At 41.6% G+C, this 18,345-nt stretch overlaps 1 protein-coding gene and 1 pseudogene across 1 annotated transcript; both read right to left on the bottom strand.

Annotated features, from left to right (window-relative positions):
• Window positions 1–967: 967 nt before the first annotated feature.
• LOC140611434 (olfactory receptor-like protein OLF4) lies at window positions 968–3,732 on the bottom strand (annotated as a pseudogene).
• A 2,260-nt stretch (window positions 3,733–5,992) lies between these two features.
• Window positions 5,993–6,925, bottom strand: LOC140611433 (olfactory receptor-like protein OLF4). Its single transcript, XM_072788191.1, has one exon. It carries the CDS (start codon window positions 6,923–6,925, stop codon window positions 5,993–5,995), a length of 933 nt encoding a protein of 310 aa, XP_072644292.1.
• Between the last annotated feature and the right edge of the window lie 11,420 nt (window positions 6,926–18,345).

The following is an 18,345-nucleotide window of genomic DNA, read 5'->3' as shown; positions in this document are numbered from 1 at the left end:
CAGCCCCTCCTGGGGTCCTGCTCTAACTCCCTGAGAGCGTCTTTCTGCCCAGGAAGATTGGTGAAGCTCCTGCTTCTCCAGGATGGGGCTTTCCTGTCCTGGGGGCACTCGCCCCGGCCTTCATGCAGCTCCTCCCCCTTGGATGCTTTTTGTTTCTTTCTTACCCCACCCCGTCTTCCTACCTTGATAGAAGCATGAATTCTTCTCACTGTAGCATTCCAGCTGTTCTCTCTTTAAATCTCAAGCGGAATTTGTAGGTTTTCAGGATGATTTGAAGATTATCTAGGTAATTTGGTGAGGACAGGTGACTTGGGGACCCTACTCTTCCGCCTTCTTGCCCTGCCTCCCTCCCATTGACATTTTTCACAGAGCTGTAACAAATGATTCTAAAATTTGCATGGAACCAGAAAATCCCCCAAATAGGCAAAGGACTGTTGAAAAAGAAAACCAAATCTGGTGGCATCAAAATTTAGGACTTCATGCTCTATTAAAAAGCTGTAATCATTAAGACAGTAGAATACTCGCACAAAAATGGAGCCGTAGATCAAAGGAACAGAATAGGGAGCCCAGAAATGGACCCTCAACTCTACAGTCAATCTTCAACAAAGCAGGAAAGACTATCCGATGGAAAAAAGACAATCTCTTCAACAAATGGTGTTGGAAAAATTGCAGCCACATGGAAGAATGAAACTGGGTCATTTTCTTACAGCATCCACAAAGATAAACTCAAAACAAATAAAAGACCTAAATGTGCAGCAGGAATTCATTAAATTCCTAGAGGAGAACTCGAGCAGAAACCTCTTTGACCTCTGCTGCTGAAACTTTTTGCTAGACATGTCTCCAAATGCAAAAAAAAAAAATGAAGTATCAGGACTTTCATCAAGATAAAATCTTTTGCACAGTGAAGGAAACACTGGACAAAGCCAAAAGACAACCTACAGAATGGGATATTTTTGCAAATGTTTTATCAGAGACACTTAACTATAAGAAACAAACTCAGGCTGAAGATGAAGGGGTTCAGCATGGGGTTGACCACCACATACATCACTGAGGCTACTGCACTTGAGTGGGAGCTCTGGGGAGCAGCAGAACTAAGGTACACTCCTAGGTCCATAGAATAAAATAAGGAGACAACAAAGAGGTGAGAAGCACAGGTGGAAAATGCTTTATACTTGCCCTGAGCTGATGAGATTCCACATATGGAGATTATCTTAGAATAAAAGTAAATTATCCCAGTGAGGGGACCAACCCCAGAAACGTAGCTACAAAATACGTTACCATTTTACTAAGAAAGATGTCAGAAAAGGCAAGTTGGGTCATCTGACTGAGTTCACAGAAAAAGGGAGGGATTTCCACCTCTCTATAGAAGGACAGTTGCAACACCATTGAGGTTTATAACAAGAAATACAAGACACCTATGACCCAGGGCACAAGAACCAGCCACACACAGAACCAGGGGTTCATGATGACCATGTAGTGCAGGGGTGACAGATGGCCACATGTCGGTCATAAGTCATCACGGCCAGAAGATCCATGTCCAACACTGTAAAGATTACTATAAAGTACATCTGTGTGATGCAGGCTACATAGGTGATTACCTTGCTCTGAGTCTTGATATTCTGCAGCATCTTCAGGACAGTGGTGGAGGTGAAACAGATGTTGACAAAGGAGAGGTTGGTGAGGAAGAAGTACACGGGGGTGAGGAGGCTGGGATCTGTGCTGATGACCAGGATGATGAGCAGGTTTCCAAGCACAGTGATCAGGTACATGGAGAGGAGCATCCCAAATAGGAGGGGCTGTAATTCTGGTTCCTCTGATAATCCCAGAAGAAGAAACTGAAATTTTTGTTCCCTTGCTAGGTTCCATGTGGTGGAAGTGACTTCTGGGAAGAAGGAAGTAACGTGACTGATTTCCACTCAAACTAATGTAGTTTTGGAATGTTGGTGAGATTCAGAGCCAAAGACCAAAACAGAATCTTTGAGATGTCTTTGCTGCAAAAAAGGTGATTTTATTAAAGCTCAAAACAGGACCTGTGGGCAGAAAGAGCTGCTACACTGGGGTTGTGAGGAGTGATTATGTACTTTTTAGTCAGTGAGGGTTATGGATAGCCTAAGTCTCTAAGGAATTTAGAAGCAAGGTTTTCAGAATGCTAAGGGGCTAACTGCTTTTAAGATAAAGCTCTTTTTGACTCCTAACTCTGGGAAACGAACTAGGGGTGGTGGAAGGGGAGGAGGGCGGGGGATCAGGGTGAATGGGTGACGGGCACTGAGGGGGGCACTTGACGGGATGAGCACTGGGAGTTATTCTGTATGTTGGCAAATTGAACACCAATAAAAAATTTATTATTAAAAAAAAAGATAAAGCTCTTTTTAGTCATAAACTTTAATACTTCACAGCAGCCATGATTTCCTTCCATGAAAATGGTCATGCTCTGCATGTTTCAAGTATATATCAATGGGCTGCAAGCCTTACAAAATTTAATTTAAGCTGAATTTCTTTTGCCTTTGTTTCCCACATCAAGACTTGCATTAATCACAGATTTGAAAATCAACTTTTTATATTTTGTAGCCCATGAATTAATTTTAATATGTTGTGCATGGATATGGCCCCCTTTAAAGAACCCACTGCATCATATCTAATCATTTTTTTACCAACTAGCTTCTTTCCTAAGAAATCATATATTCTTCATGATTCATATATTCTTCATCACCTGGGCAGCCCCGGTGGCCCAGCGGTTTAGCACCACCTTCAACCCAGGATGTGATCCTAGAGACCCAAGATCGACTCCCACGTCAAGCTCCCTGCATGAAGCCTGCTTCTCCCTCTGCCTGTGTCTCTGCCTCTCTCTCTGTGTCTCTCATGAATAAATAAATAAAATCTTTTAAAAAAAACAAATCATATATTGTATAGTTTTACAAATTCTTCAAATATCTCAGGAATATAAATTGACTGCTGATCAAGTTTAAGGAATTATGTAAGACATGGTTGTTTTAATGTTTATATTTCATTAGAGACTCAAAGCAAGCTTAACTTGACAATAGCCAAGTTCTAAAGTCCTGTGAACCTCACATTCAGCCTACAGAAAGTCCTTAGAAACTTGTTATCTCTACCACCCTCCATCCACAAGCTGAAAAGTGTATAACCAGTCTTCCTCACAGTCCCCATGCAGCTCTCTCTGTCCATGAGTCCTGACCCTTGCTATAGTAAAAGCACATTTTTCCATCATAAAATGACTCAAGAATTCTGTCCTGACCTTTGCATGTAGCAGCGCACATCATAAATGATATTCCATTTGACAAGGATAGCCTGTTATATATCAAGAATTGACACAGTAATCTAAGTGATCAGACTTGAGGCAATTAAAATATGTGCTACTTTTTATTTGTAGCATATGTTCTGACAAATGAGGAGAGCACTCATGAGCATTCTGTCATTCAAGCTTATTTCCAATGATTTTATGAACAAGTAACTACATGTGGGCTCTCTTCCAGGTCCCTGGAAGAATTTGAAAGACATGCATGTTTGTGCAGAACTGGTAACCCTGACCCACATAAATGGTAAGACATCAAGCTCTCCTGTGAAGCATCCTCAGGTCATGCAGGGGGAAGGGATTTCTGAGCAGGAAGGAGATAGGAAATGGATGATATTAATACTGTTCATCTGCCCTCCCTTAGCATTTGTGACAAATATTGGGAAAAGGGAGTCATTTTGTGTACCAACAGAAAGAGTCATGATAGCAGGTAACATTGGAAATTTTCAAGTAGAAACAGGAAGATAATTCAGTGATAAAACATACAAAACACTAACCAACCCTTCACCTCAAAGAATAAACCCTCTCATTGTGGACATTGATGTCCACATGCTTCAGTAAATAGATGTACAGCATGAACAGTGATAGAAAGAGAGAAAGAGAAAGAAAGAAAGAAAGAAAGAAAGAAAGAAGAAAAAGAAAGAAAGAAAGAAGAAAGGAGGTTCCTCAATCAGTTAAAAATATACCTGCCCTACGACCCAGCAATTGCACTGTTGGGGATTTACCCCAAAGATACAAATGCAATGAAACGCCGGGACACCTGCACCCCGATGTTTATAGCAGCAATGGCCACGATAGCCAAACTGTGGAAGGAGCCTCGGTGTCCATCGAAAGATGAATGGATAAAGAAGATGTGGTTTATGTATACAATGGAATATTACTCAGCTATTAGAAATGACAAATACCCACCATTTGCTTCAACGTGGATGGAACTGGAGGGTATTATGCTGAGTGAAGTAAGCCAGTCGGAGAAGGACAAACATTATATGTTCTCATTCATTTGGGGAATATAAATAATAGTGAAAGGGAATATAAGGGAAGGGGGAAGAAATGTGTGGGAAATATCAGAAAGGGAGACAGAACGTAAAGACTGCTAACTCTGGGAAACGAACTAGGGGTGGTGGAAGGGGAGGAGGGCGGGGGGTGGGAGTGAATGGGTGACGGGCACTGGGGGTTATTCTGTATGTTAGTAAATTGAACACCAAAAAAGATAAATTTAAAAAAAAGAAGAAAGAAAGAAAGAAAGAAAGAAAGAAAGAAAGAAAGAAAGAAAGAAAGGAGAAAAGAGAAAAAAGAAAGAAAGATTTTGTGTAGTAACAAAATAAGTATTTAGAAATTTTGCTTCATCATATTTATGTTCATCTTGATGCTAAGAACATACCCAGTCCATCTATTTATTCAGATTTGTCTTTCCATGTAGATTCCCTTGAGAGATATATACTTGCTAATCAGTGTTTGCAGGGACTATGATAGGCTTTCTGGACATCTAGGTGAATCACAGAATAAAAGCAAGAGACCAATTTAGAAACACAAGAGCGTATTTGTAGAGTAAGTGCCTGACATTAATCTTTTTTATTGTAATATAAGTGCCTGACTTTAAGTTTTTTATTTCTGAGGCATCCATTTCAAAGACAGTTATGTTGAAGAAACACCTCATCAGATGAGACACAATTACCAGATAAGCACTCAATTTGCCCCAGCCATGAAATACCTCTTCAGAAAGCCCTGAGTAACCTTGAGACTGACACATGAGTGACTCTGCTTTTCCTTTCAGCACCTGAATTCTACTCATACAATATTCTACAAAAGGGGGAACCCACAGCCCACTCTGGCCATGGACCTCAATAAAGGCAGATCCTCAGCTACACTCTCTCTCCTTCTGATTGACGTATTCCCATCTCTGAGACCTCCTTGAATGACCATTGGGCATCCCATATGCCCTCAAGGCCTCGTGAGGAATAAACATGGTTTGTTAGAGCTCTCTGATGGGTGTTGCTTCGGCATGTCTTGCAATCACAATAAGAATGAAAGGCACACAGCAGAGGCTCTGGTCAGAGAAGAATCTGTGGGAATGTCCACAAGCACATGGGCACAGGGGAGTGCCCGGCTTCCCTAGCCTATGCATCCCTGTCAGGAGCGTAAGACGTAAACAGAACAGTGTTAGAATTCACATTATCAGTAAGAAGAGTGAAGGTAGTGACAGAAAAGATTTTCAGGGTGTAAATTGGGGTTTTGTATTCTCCTGTACAATAAAGTTACTTGAAGGGCTTAATGGACAAGTGGAGTTTCTTCCATATGAAGAACGCAACCCATGACTATTCTTTCGGGAAATCTAAGGAAAATTTATTTGACATGATACAAGTCATTTGAAATGAAATTATTTTTAAGAAATCCAACATGTCCCATGTAAGATACAGAAATTTCTAGGCATTCGTGATCCAAGGTTGGGGAAAACATTGGATCCTTTGAAAATGGACAAAGGAGAAACTGTATAACAGAAGGAGCTGAAGCTTAAAAAAGGGGTACTTAAATATATGAAGACAGTTTAATTCAAAGAAATGGAAATTCCAGGAAATAAATAGAAGGTATAGATTTTTACTTCCTCAGTCTGATAAAAGACTGGCTCTGCAACTATGAGTCCTGCAATCACAGGCACTTGTACAGCCCCGTGACAATTGGCCCTTACATCACTGGAACCCCAATGATTCTTCTCAGAGCCATTTTTATGTCTCTGTTCCTCAGACTATAGATGAAGGGGTTCAGCATGGGTGTGACCACCGTGTACATCACCGAGGCCACTGCACTTGCGTGGGAGCTCTGGGTAGCAGCAGAGCTAAGGTACACACCAAGCATCGTACAATAAAATAAACAGACAACCGAGAGGTGAGATGCACAGGTGGAAAATGCTTTATACTTGCCCTGAGCTGATGATATTCCACGTATGGAGGATACGATCTTAGAATAAGAGTAAAGGATCCCAGCAAAAGGACCCCCACCCAGCAGGAGAGCTGCAAAATACATCACCAAGTTATTAAGAAAGGTGTCAGAACAGGCAAGTTGGACCATTTCATTGAGTTCACAGAAAAAGTGAGGGATATTCAAGTGTGTACAGAAGGAAAGCCGCAACATCATTAAACTCTGTAGCAAGGAATTCAGGATACATATTATCCAGGATACCAGAACCAGCAGTCCACAGAGCAGGGGGTTCATGATGACCATGTAGTGCAGGGGGTGGCAGATGGCCACATACCGGTCATAAGCCATCACACTCAGAAGAAAGACATCCAACACAGCAAAGAGTATGAGGAAATAAATCTGTGTAATGCAACCTGCATAGCTTATGACTTTGCTCTGAGTCTGGATGTTCCACAGCATCTTGGGGATGGTGGTGGAGGTGAAACAAATGTCTACAAAGGACAGGTTGGCAAGGAAGAAGTACATGGGCGTGTGCAGATTGGGGTCTGTGCTGATGGACAGGATGATGAGCAGATTTCCAAACACAGTGATCAGGTACATGGAGAGGAAAAGTCCAAATATGAGGGGCTGTAGTTCTGGTTTCTCTGAAAATCCCAGAAGATAAAATTCAGAAATTTGTGTATCATTTCCTGATTCCATGTGGTGGAGTTGACTTCTGGAAAAATAGGGAAATAACATAACTGATATTCATACAAATTTGCATTACTCAAAGACTTGAAATGCTCTATTTTATATTTTGCAGCCCAGAGATACCTCTTTTTTTTTTATCCCATATAAATTTTATTTCCACTAGTGCTGGGTAGTGTAGCTTCAACAAAAGGATGACAATATGCAATAAACCATGGTAGAAAAGTGGTTTTTGTGTGCTGGAATCAAGATTTGTGTGGAATCAGAAAAGACCCCGAATAGCCAGGGGAATTTTAAAAAAGAAAACCATATCTGGGGGCATCACAATGCCAGATTTCAGGTTGTACTACAAAGCTGTGGTCATCAAGACAGTGTGGTACTGGCACAAAAACAGACACATAGATCAGTGGAACAGAATAGAGAATCCAGAAGTGGACCCTGAACTTTATGGGCAACTAATATTCGATAAAGGAGGAAAGACTATCCATTGGAAGAAAGACAGTCTCTTCAATAAATGGTGCTGGGAAAATTGGACATCCACATGCAGAAGAATGAAACTAGACCACTCTCTTTCACCATACACAAAGATAAACTCAAAATGGATGAAAGATCTAAATGTGGAATCTTATGTTTTACTGAACTTTCTCCCCTGTGATAACCAATAACTTAATTTATTTTATTTTATATTTTTTTATTGAAGTTTGATTTGCCAACATATAGTATAACTAGAGAGTATTTTGCTGAGTGAAGTAAGTCAATCCAAGAAGGACAATCATTATATTGTTTCACTCATATGGGCAATATAAGAAATAGTGAAAGGGATTATAGGGGAAAGGAGGGAAAATGAGTGGGAAAAATTAGAGAGGGTGACAAAACATGAGAAACGCCAGAGATATTTCTTATTTTGTTTTTTGTTTTTGTTTTGTTCTGTTTTTGATTCCCCAGCATGGAGTCCAACATGGTGCTTGAAGCAATGCAATGACCCTAGATCAAGACCTAATCTGAGAGTGCCTGGGTGGCTCAGTCGGGTAGGTGTCTGCTTTTGGTTCAGGTCATGATCCTGGGGTGGTGGGATTGAGTCACACATTGGGCTCCTTGCTTCTCCCTCCCTCCCCTCCGCCTCACTCCTTCTCTCTCTCTCTCTCTCTCTCTCTCTCTCCCTCAAACAAATAAATAAAATCTCTTAAAAAACTGAGCTGAAATCAAGAGTCAGCTGCTCAATGGACCTAGCCAAACAGATGCCCCCAGGAATACTTCTTAATAAGTTTTTGTGGTATGGTCACCTTTAGGGGATCTCCTCTGCCACATCTGACATGTTTTTTAAATTAGATTCCTTCATAAGAAATCATATATTTATAATTTTACTGAGAAATACTTCAAATATTTCAGGAATATAAATCTCTGACCAAGTTTCAGGCACTAACTAAGCAATGAGCATAAAGTGCTAAAGAACAGAAGTCCCTACAGTGATGGAGAAAGAATGGATAAGCAAGTAACAAAATTATAGAACTTTTCAGATGGTAAGAAGTACTAGGAAGAAAAGGAGAACAGGGATAAAGCAGAGTGTGAATAGGACATTCTATTTTCATGGTTGTGTAGCAGTGTGTACCTGAAGAGAATGGCCAGTGCAAAGGCCCCAAGGAAGGTAGTTGTCTCCAATGTTCAAGTCAAAGAAGCATAGCCAGTGCTGCAAGGGGAATGATCAGGAGGGAGATGGAAGAAAGACATGGTCAGACATGCTGAAGAGGGAAGTGGCCTCTCTGCTACCTCTGAAACCTCATGGCACAGAGACTTCCTTGTCCTCTTCCATTGTGTTTATCCTGCTGCAAAGGCATCCCAGGAATTGAACCAGATCCCCTTCTTAGTGGCCTCCCTAGATTGAGTTCTGGCCCCTGGATTGTGTCAGCTTGGGATTTATGAGTCCTGGCACCCTACTATGGGGACTGTTCACACTCTACAAGTCACACAACCACAGGACAGCATGGCCTCCTGGGTTGTGTTATTCCCCTGCCTTTCTCAACTTTGTCAGCCTGATGATGCCAGGATGAACCCAACCCAAATAGGTCAGGTCAGTGATCTTTCCCCTGCAAAATGCAGAAGTGGCTCCCAGAAATGCCAATTCTTACATCTTCCATGGACAAATAGAACTGGGTCACCATATTCAGATGGCCATCTTCTGCTGTATATTTCACAAACATTTTTTAAAAATCTAAGAAGAGGAAAGAAAAAGAGTGAGAGAGGGGGACGTGAAATAAAAAATAATAATAAGCTCAGGTGCCCCTGAGAGACTCTGAGGAAGGATATTCTCCCTTATTTCTGGCAGCATTCCACCTTGATTATATCCCCTGATGCCCAGCAAAAATAATAGGAGAAAAAATTAAACACATCCAAAAAACAAAAGTAGTGATACCTTTATAATGTCAAAAACTTTTATATGGTAGACCCAGGAGAAAAATTGAGCAAGGTAAAACCAGTACTTCACAAAAGCAAGTATACATAATACAACAAAAGGTGGGCATTTGAAATATCAAGCATAGAAGACTTATTTTTCATGTGCCTCCTGCATAATTGGCTGATTTATTTCTATGTGGTCTGATGGGGGTGAAGTTAGCCCCTTTCTCCCTTCCCTTAAGTGGCAGCCATTCATTGATATTCCTGGGATTTGGGTGTTGATCCCTCTTTTGACAAAGACATTGGGCATACTCTAATCCTCATTCTTGATTTCATCCAATGTGCAAAGGTACATGCAGACCATGCTCTATAAATCTTGCTGATTTATGACAGTCTATCTTTTTATACCAAACAATTTTGCTTCATATGACTATGCTTGAGAGCGTTATGTCACCTGTACATTTATATTGTTGTACTCTGTCCTCAATGCTATACTGCAACATGCAAAAAAAAGAAGGGACTTCGCCTTCTTTGTTCATTTTTCATTTTGTCACAAAATCTACAAATATATGTGTTTAACATAAAAATATCTAAGAAGATGAAAAGTGGGATCCCTGGGTGGCGTAGCAGTTTAGCGCCTTCCTTCAGCCCAGGGCGTGATCCTGGAGTCCCGGGATCAAGTCCCACATCAGGCTCCCAGCATGGAGCCTGCTTCTCCCTCTGCCTGTGTCTCTGCCTCTCTCTCTCTCTCTCTCTCTCTCTCTCTCTCTCTCGGTGTCTTTCATGAATAAGTAAATAAAAATCTTTAAAAAAGATGAAAAGTTATGGAATAAAAAAAAATGAGAGGATAATGAAACCAGGTTAAAATGGGTAAGTTTCCAACCAACTGTCCTAGGCAAAATTATATGAAAGATTAAAACTAAATGAAATCATATATGAAATAGCAATTATTAATATCAACATGGATCAATAATAAACTTGTCAAAGGCCTACACAAAAGAGTGTAATATATAATGTCCCAAGAATGCTCAGTTTTTATTTGTTAAGAGTCAAGAATTATAATACCCACCATTTGCTTCAACATGGATGGAACTAGAGGGTATTATGATGAGTGAAATAAGTCAATTGGAGAAGGACAAACATTATATGGTCTCATTCATTTGGGGAATATAAATAATAGTGAAAGGGGGAGGAGCAAGATGGCGGAAGAGTAGGGTCCCCAAATCACCTGTCTCCACCAAATTACCTAGAAAACCTTCAAATTATCCTGAAAATCTATCAATTCGGCCTGAGATTTAAAGAGAGACCAGCTGGAATGCTACAGTGAGAAGAGTTCGCGCATCTATCAAGGTAGGAAGATGGGAAAAAGAAATAAAACAAAGGCCTCCAAGGGGGAGGGGCCCCGCGAGGAGCCGGGCTGAGGCCGGGGCGAGTGTCCCCAGGACAGGAGAGCCCCGTCCAGGAGGAGCAGGAGCTGCACCAACCTTCCCGGGCGGAGAGGGGCTCGCGGGGAGTTGGAGCAGGACCCAGGAGGGCGGGGATGCCCTCGGGCTCCCTGGGACACTAACAGACACCTGCGCGCCCAGGAGAGTGCGCCGAGCTCCCTAAGGGCTGCAGCACGCACGGCGGGACCCGGCGGGACCCGGAGCAGCTCGGAGGGGCTCCGGGGCGGCTCCGCGGAGGGGGCTGCGGGGCGGGAGCAGCTCGGAGGGGCTCGGGCGGAGGAAAAGGCTCCGTGCAGAGGGGGCTGCGCGGTTCCAGGAGCAGCTCGGAGGGACTTGGGCGGCGGCTCCGCGGAGGGGGTTGCGCGGCCCGGGAGTGTGAATCCACCAGCGCAGGCTCCGGAGCACAGGGCGCCGGGACACAGCCCAGGATCCCGCCTCCCCCCAGGACAGGCAGAGGCCGGGAGGGCCCAGGACAGCAAGGACGCTCCTGCCCCAGCTGAGCACATCAGCGGCCCCGCCCCGGAGCCTCCAGGCCCGGCAGACGGAGTTCCTGCAGGGGCTGAATCCAGGTTTCCAGAGCTGGCCCCGCCACTGGGGCTGTTCCTCCTGCGGCCTCACAGGGTAAACAACCCCCACTGAGCCCTGCACCAGGCAGGGGCACAGCAGCTCCCCCAAGTGCTAACACCTGAAAATCAGCACAACAGGCCCCTCCCCCAGAACACCAGCTAGACTGACAACTTCCAGGAGAAGCCAAGGGACTTAAAGTACACAGAATCAGAAGATACTCCCCCATGGTTCTTTTTTTGTGTGTATGTGCTTTTTGATTTGTTTCCTTCCCCCACCCCCCTTTTTTTCCTCCTTTCTTTTTCTTTCTCTTTTTCCTCTTTTTTTTTTTCATTTTTTTTCTTCCCTTTTTTTTCTCTTTCTCTTTTCTTTCCTTCTTTCTCTCCTCTCTTTTTCTCTTTTTCCCAATACAACTTGCTTTTGGCCACTCTGCACTGAGCAAAATGACTAGAAGGAAAACCTCACCTCAAAAGAAAGAATCAGAAACAGTCCTCTCTCCCACAGAGTTACAAAATCTGGATTACAATTCAATGTCAGAAAGCCAATTCAGAAGCACTATTATACAGCTACTGGTGGCTCTAGAAAAAAGTATAAAGGACTCAAGAGACTTCATGACTGCAGAATTTAGAGCTAATCAGGCAGAAATTAAAAATCAATTGAATGAGATGCAATCCAAACTAGAAGTCCAAACGACGAGGGTTAACGAGGTGGAAGAACGAGTGAGTGACATAGAAGACAAGTTGATAGCAAAGAGGGAAACTGAGGAAAAAAGAGACAAACAATTAAAAGACCATGAAGATAGATTAAGGGAAATAAACGACAGCCTGAGAAAGAAAAACCTACGTTTAATTGGGGTTCCCGAGGGCGCCGAAAGGGACAGAGGGCCAGAATATGTATTTGAACAAATTCTAGCTGAAAACTTTCCTAATCTGGGAAGGGAAACAGGCATTCAGATCCAGGAAATAGAGAGATCCCCCCCTAAAATCAATAAAAACCGTTCAACACCTCGACATTTAATAGTGAAGCTTGCAAATTCCAAAGATAAAGAGAAGATCCTTAAAGCAGCAAGAGACAAGAAATCCCTGACTTTTATGGGGAGGAGTATTAGGGTAACAGCAGACCTCTCCACAGAGACCTGGCAGGCCAGAAAGGGCTGGCAGGATATATTCAGGGTCCTAAATGAGAAGAACAGGCAACCAAGAATACTTTATCCAGCAAGGCTCTCCTTCAAAATGGAAGGAGAGATAAAGAGCTTCCAAGACAGGCAGCAACTAAAAGAATATGTGACCTCCAAACCAGCTCTGCAAGAAATTTTAAGGGGGACTCTTAAAATTCCCCTTTAAGAAGAAGTTCAGTGGAACAGTCCACAAAAACAAGGACTGAATAGATATCATGATGACACTAAACTCATATCTCTCAATAGTAACTCTGAATGTGAACGGGCTTAATGACCCCATCAAAAGGCGCAGGGTTTCAGACTGGATAAAAAAGCAGGACCCATTTATTTGCTGTCTACAAGAGACTCATTTTAGACAGAAGGACACCTACAGCCTGAAAATAAAAGGTTGGAGAACAATTTACCATTTGAATGGTCCTCAAAAGAAAGCAGGGGTAGCCATCCTTATATCAGATAAACTAAAATTTACCCCAAAGACTGTAGTGAGAGATGAAGAGGGACACTATATCATACTTAAAGGATCTATTCAACAAGAGGACCTAGCAATCCTCAATATATATGCCCCGAATGTGGGAGCTGCCAAATATATAAATCAATTATTAACCAAAGTGAAGAAATACTTAGATAATAATACACGTATACTTGGTGACTTCAATCTAGCTCTTTTTATACTCGATAGGTCTTCTAAGCACAACATCTCCAAAGAAACGAGAGCTTTAAATGATACACTGGACCAGATGGATTTCACAGATATCTACAGAACTTTACATCCAAACTCAACTGAATACACATTCTTCTCAAGCGCACATGGAACTTTCTCCAGAATAGACCACATATTGGGTCACAAATCGGGTCTGAACCGATACCAAAAGATTGGGATTGTCCCCTGCATATTCTCAGACCATAATGCCTTGAAATTAGAACTAAATCACAACAAGAAGTTTGGAAGGACCTCAAACACGTGGAGGTTAAGGACCATCCTGCTAAAAGATAAAAGGGTCAACCAGGAAATTAAGGAAGAATTAAAAAGCTTCATGGAAACTAATGAGAATGAAGATACAACCGTTCAAAATCTTTGGGATGCAGCAAAGGCAGTCCTAAGGGGGAAATACATCGCAATACAAGCATCCATTCAAAAACAGGAAAGAACTCAAATACAAAAGCTAACCTTACACATAAAGGAGCTAGAGAAAAAACAGCAAATAGATCCTACACCCAAGAGAAGAAGGGAGTTAATAAAGATTCGAGCAGAACTCAACAAAATCGAGACCAGAAGAACTGTGGAACAGATCAACAGAACCAGGAGTTGGTTCTTTGAAAGAATTAATAAGATAGATAAACCATTAGCCAGCCTTATTAAAAAGAAGAGAGAGAAGACTCAAATTAATAAAATCATGAATGAGAAAGGAGAGATCACTACCAACACCAAGGAAATACAAACGATTTTAAAAACATATTATGAACAGCTATACGCCAATAAATTAGGCAATCTAGAAGAAATGGACGCATTCCTGGAAAGCCACAAACTACCAAAACTGGAACAGGAAGAAATAGAAAACCTGAACAGGCCAATAACCAGGGAGGAAATTGAAGCAGTCATCAAAAACCTCCCAAGACACAAGAGTCCAGGGCCAGATGGCTTCCCAGGGGAATTTTATCAAACGTTTAAAGAAGAAACCATACCTATTCTCCTAAAGCTGTTTGGAAAGATAGAAAGAGATGGAGTACTTCCAAAATCGTTCTATGAGGCCAGCATCACCTTAATTCCAAAACCAGACAAAGACCCCACCAAAAAGGAGAATTACAGACCAATATCCCTGATGAACATGGATGCAAAAATTCTCAACAAGATACTGGCCAATAGGATCCAACAATACATTAAGAAAATTATTCACCATGACCAAGTAGGATTTCTCCCTGGGACACAAGGCTGGTTCAACACCCGTAAAACAATCAATGTGATTCATCATATCAGCAAGAGAAAAAACAAGAACCATATGATCCTCTCATTGGATGCAGAGAAAGCATTTGACAAAATACAGCATCCATTCCTGATCAAAACTCTTCAGAGTGTAGGGATAGAGGGAACATTCCTCGACATCTTAAAAGCCATCTATGAAAAGCCCACAGCAAATATCATTCTCAATGGGGAAGCACTGGGAGCCTTTCCCCTAAGATCAGGAACAAGACAGGGATGTCCACTCTCACCACTGCTGTTCAACATAGTACTGGAAGTCCTAGCCTCAGCAGTCAGACAACAAAAAGACATTAAAGTCATTCAAATTGGCAAAGAAGAAGTCAAACTCTCCCTCTTCGCCGATGACATGATACTCTACATAGAAAACCCAAAAGTCTCCACCCCAAGATTGCTAGAACTCATACAGCAATTCGGTAGCGTGGCAGGATACAAAATCAATGCCCAGAAGTCAGTGGCATTTCTATACACTAACAATGAGACTGAAGAAAGAGAAATTAAGGAGTCAATCCCATTTACAATTGCACCCAAAAGCATAAGATACCTAGGAATAAACCTCACCAAAGATGTAAAGGATCTATACCCTCAAAACTATAGAACACTTCTGAAAGAAATTGAGGAAGACACAAAGAGATGGAAAAATATTCCATGCTCATGGACTGGCAGAATTAATATTGTGAAAATGTCAATGTTACCCAGGGCAATATACACGTTTAATGCAATCCCTATCAAAATACCATGGACTTTCTTCAGAGAGTTAGAACAAATTATTTTAAGATTTGTGTGGAATCAGAAAAGACCCCGAATAGCCAGGGGAATTTTAAAGAAGAAAACTATATCTGGGGGCTTCACAATGCCAGATTTCAGGTTGTACTACAAAGCTGTGGTCATCAAGACAGTGTGGTACTGGCACAAAAACAGACACATAGATCAGTGGAACAGAATAGAGAATCCAGAAGTGGACCCTGAACTTTATGGGCAACTAATATTCGATAAAGGAGGAAAGACTATCCATTGGAAGAAAGACAGTCTCTTCAATAAATGGTGCTGGGAAAATTGGACATCCACATGCAGAAGAATGAAACTAGACCCCTCTCTTTCACCATACACAAAGATAAACTCAAAATGGATGAAAGATCTAAATGTGAGACAAGATTCCATCAAAATCCTAGAGAAGAACACAGGCAACACCCTTTTTGAACTCGGCCATAGTAACTTCTTGCAAGATACATCCACGAAGGCAAAAGAAACAAAAGCAAAAATGAACTATTGGGACTTCATCAAGATAAGAAGCTTTTGCACAGCAAAGCATACAGTCAACAAAACTCAAAGACAACCTACAGAATGGGAGAAGATATTTGCAAATGACATATCAGATAAAGGGCTAGTTTCCAAGATCTATAAAGAACTTATTAAACTCAACACCAAAGAAACAAACAATCCAATCATGAAATGGGCAAAAGACATGAACAGAAATCTCACAGAGGAAGACATAGACATGGCCAACATGCATATGAGAAAATGCTCTGCATCACTTGCCATCAGGGAAATACAAATCAAAACCACAATGAGATACCACCTCACACCAGTGAGAATGGGGAAAATTAACAAGGCAGGAAACAACAAATGTTGGAGAGGATGCGGAGGAAAGGGAACCCTCATACACTGTTGGTGGGAATGTGAACTGGTGCAGCCACTCTGGAAAACTGTGTGGAGGTTCCTCAAACAGTTAAAAATATACCTGCCCTACGACCCAGCAATTGCACTGTTGGGGATTTACCCCAAAGATACAAATGCAATGAAACGCCGGGACACCTGCACCCCGATGTTTATAGCAGCAATGGCCACGATAGCCAAACTGTGGAAGGAGCCTCGGTGTCCAACGAAAGATGAATGGATAAAGAAGATGTGGTTTATGTATACAATGGAATATTACTCAGCTATTAGAAATGACAAATACCCACCATTTGCTTCAACGTGGATGGAACTGGAGGGTATTATGCTGAGTGAAGTAAGTCAGTCGGAGAAGGACAAACATTATATGTTCTCATTCCTTTGGGGAATATAAATAATAGTGAAAGGGAATATAAGGGAAGGGAGAAGAAATGTGGGAAATATCAGAAAGGGAGACAGAACGTAAAGACTGCTAACTCTGGGAAATGAACTAGGGGTGGTAGAAGGGGAGGAGGGCGGGGGGTGGGAGTGAATGGGTGACGGGCACTGGGGGTTATTCTGTATGTTAGTAAATTTAACACCAATAAAAAATAAATTAAAAAAATAGTGAAAGGGAATAAATGGGAAAGGAGAAAAAATAAGTGGGAAATATCAGAAAGGGAGACAGAACATGGAAGACTCCTAACTCTGGGAAATGAACTAGGGGTGGTGGAAGGGGAGGAGGGCAGGGGGTGGGGGTGACTGGGTGGTGGGCACTGAGGTGGGCACTTGACGGGATGAGCACTGGGTGTTATTCTGTATGTTGGCAAATTGAACACCAATAAAAATAAATTTATTATTTAAAAAAAGAGTCAAGAATTAGGTCTCAGTGTATCTGAGGGTGTCGCAGGGCATCTACCATATGGTAAGATAGTATTTAATTTCAGTGGGAAAGTTTGAATTGCTAAATAAATGCTGGCATAAAGGAATATCTATCTGTAACAATATGAAATTGGTCCCATCCCTCAGATCTTATAAAAACCCAGAGGGATTATGATGTCAGTGTGTAACCATAAAATATAATAAAACATCAAGAAAACTACACAAAATTTACAGATGGGAAACACCACTTAAATAAAGAAAGAAACTCAGAAGTAAGTAGGTAGACATATTTAAATAAAACTAAAATTTTATGGTCAAAATATCTTCCAAATATCAATTAAGAAACAATGATCTGAGGACATCATTTGAAATGCTGATAATGTTTTTTAAATAAAGAGAGTAACATAAAGGCATATAATAATAAATTCCAAACAGATTGTCCATCAAATATCTGAAGTTCACTGAAATTGACAGAAACAACAAGACGGATGCCTGGATGGCTCAGCAGTTGAGCATCTGCCTTTGGCTCAGGGCATGATTCTGGTCCAGGGATCGAGTCCTGCATCAGGCTCCCTGTGAGGAGCCTGCTTCTCCTTCTGCCTATGTGTCTGCCTCTCTCCCTCTGTCTGTCATGAATAAATAAATAAAATCAAAAGAAGGAAGGAAGGAAGGAAGGAAGGAAGGAAGGAAGGAAGGAAGGAAGGAAGGAAGAAAGAAAGAAAGAAAGAAAGAAAGAAAGAAAGAAAGAAAGAAAGAAAGAAAGAAAGAAAGAAAGAGGAAGGAAGGAAGGAAGAAAGGAAATAAAGAAAGAAAAAAAGAAAAGAAAGGAAAAGAAAAGAAAAAAAAGAAAAGAAAAGAAGAAACATCACTATCACCCACAACCTGGAGAAGAAGCTTACAGCTGTTACATTCTTTGTAGTTGGAACTTTTAAACTGATAGCCAAGGGGTTACTGTGAATTTTCTGGCAGAAAATAAGTGTTACAAGGTGGAAGGCAGATTCTGAAGACAGGTGTGTTCCAAATACTGATAGTCTTTAACTCAGGGTTTCTCTGTCTCTGCACCAAGGACATTCTGGCCAGAGTTTGCCCTGGAGTGAGGTGTGTCCTGAGTGCGGTAGAGTGTTTAGAGCATCCCTAGCCTCCACCCACTCTCTCCAGTGTGACAGGCAAAGCTGGCTCCAGACAGTGATCAATGTCCTCCAGGGACATTGGAAATAAAATCACACCCAATTAGGCCACACATTGAATTTAACAATCTCAACATACTTTTTCTAGCATTGCAATAACAGCAATTTAATGATAAACAATATGAAAGACCTTCAAAAGTCTGAGCTGCAGTCACTCT

The sequence above is a fragment of the Canis lupus genome, chromosome 19 (genome assembly GCF_048164855.1).
Source record: "Canis lupus baileyi chromosome 19, mCanLup2.hap1, whole genome shotgun sequence".
Taxonomy (NCBI): Eukaryota; Metazoa; Chordata; class Mammalia; order Carnivora; family Canidae; genus Canis; species Canis lupus.
This window is presented reverse-complemented; position numbering and strand designations above follow the sequence as displayed.

Coding starts and splice junctions, on each gene's coding strand:
- LOC140611433 (XM_072788191.1), bottom strand. CDS start 6,925: ATGGAATCAGGAAATGATACACAAATTTCTGAATTTTATCTTCTGGGA.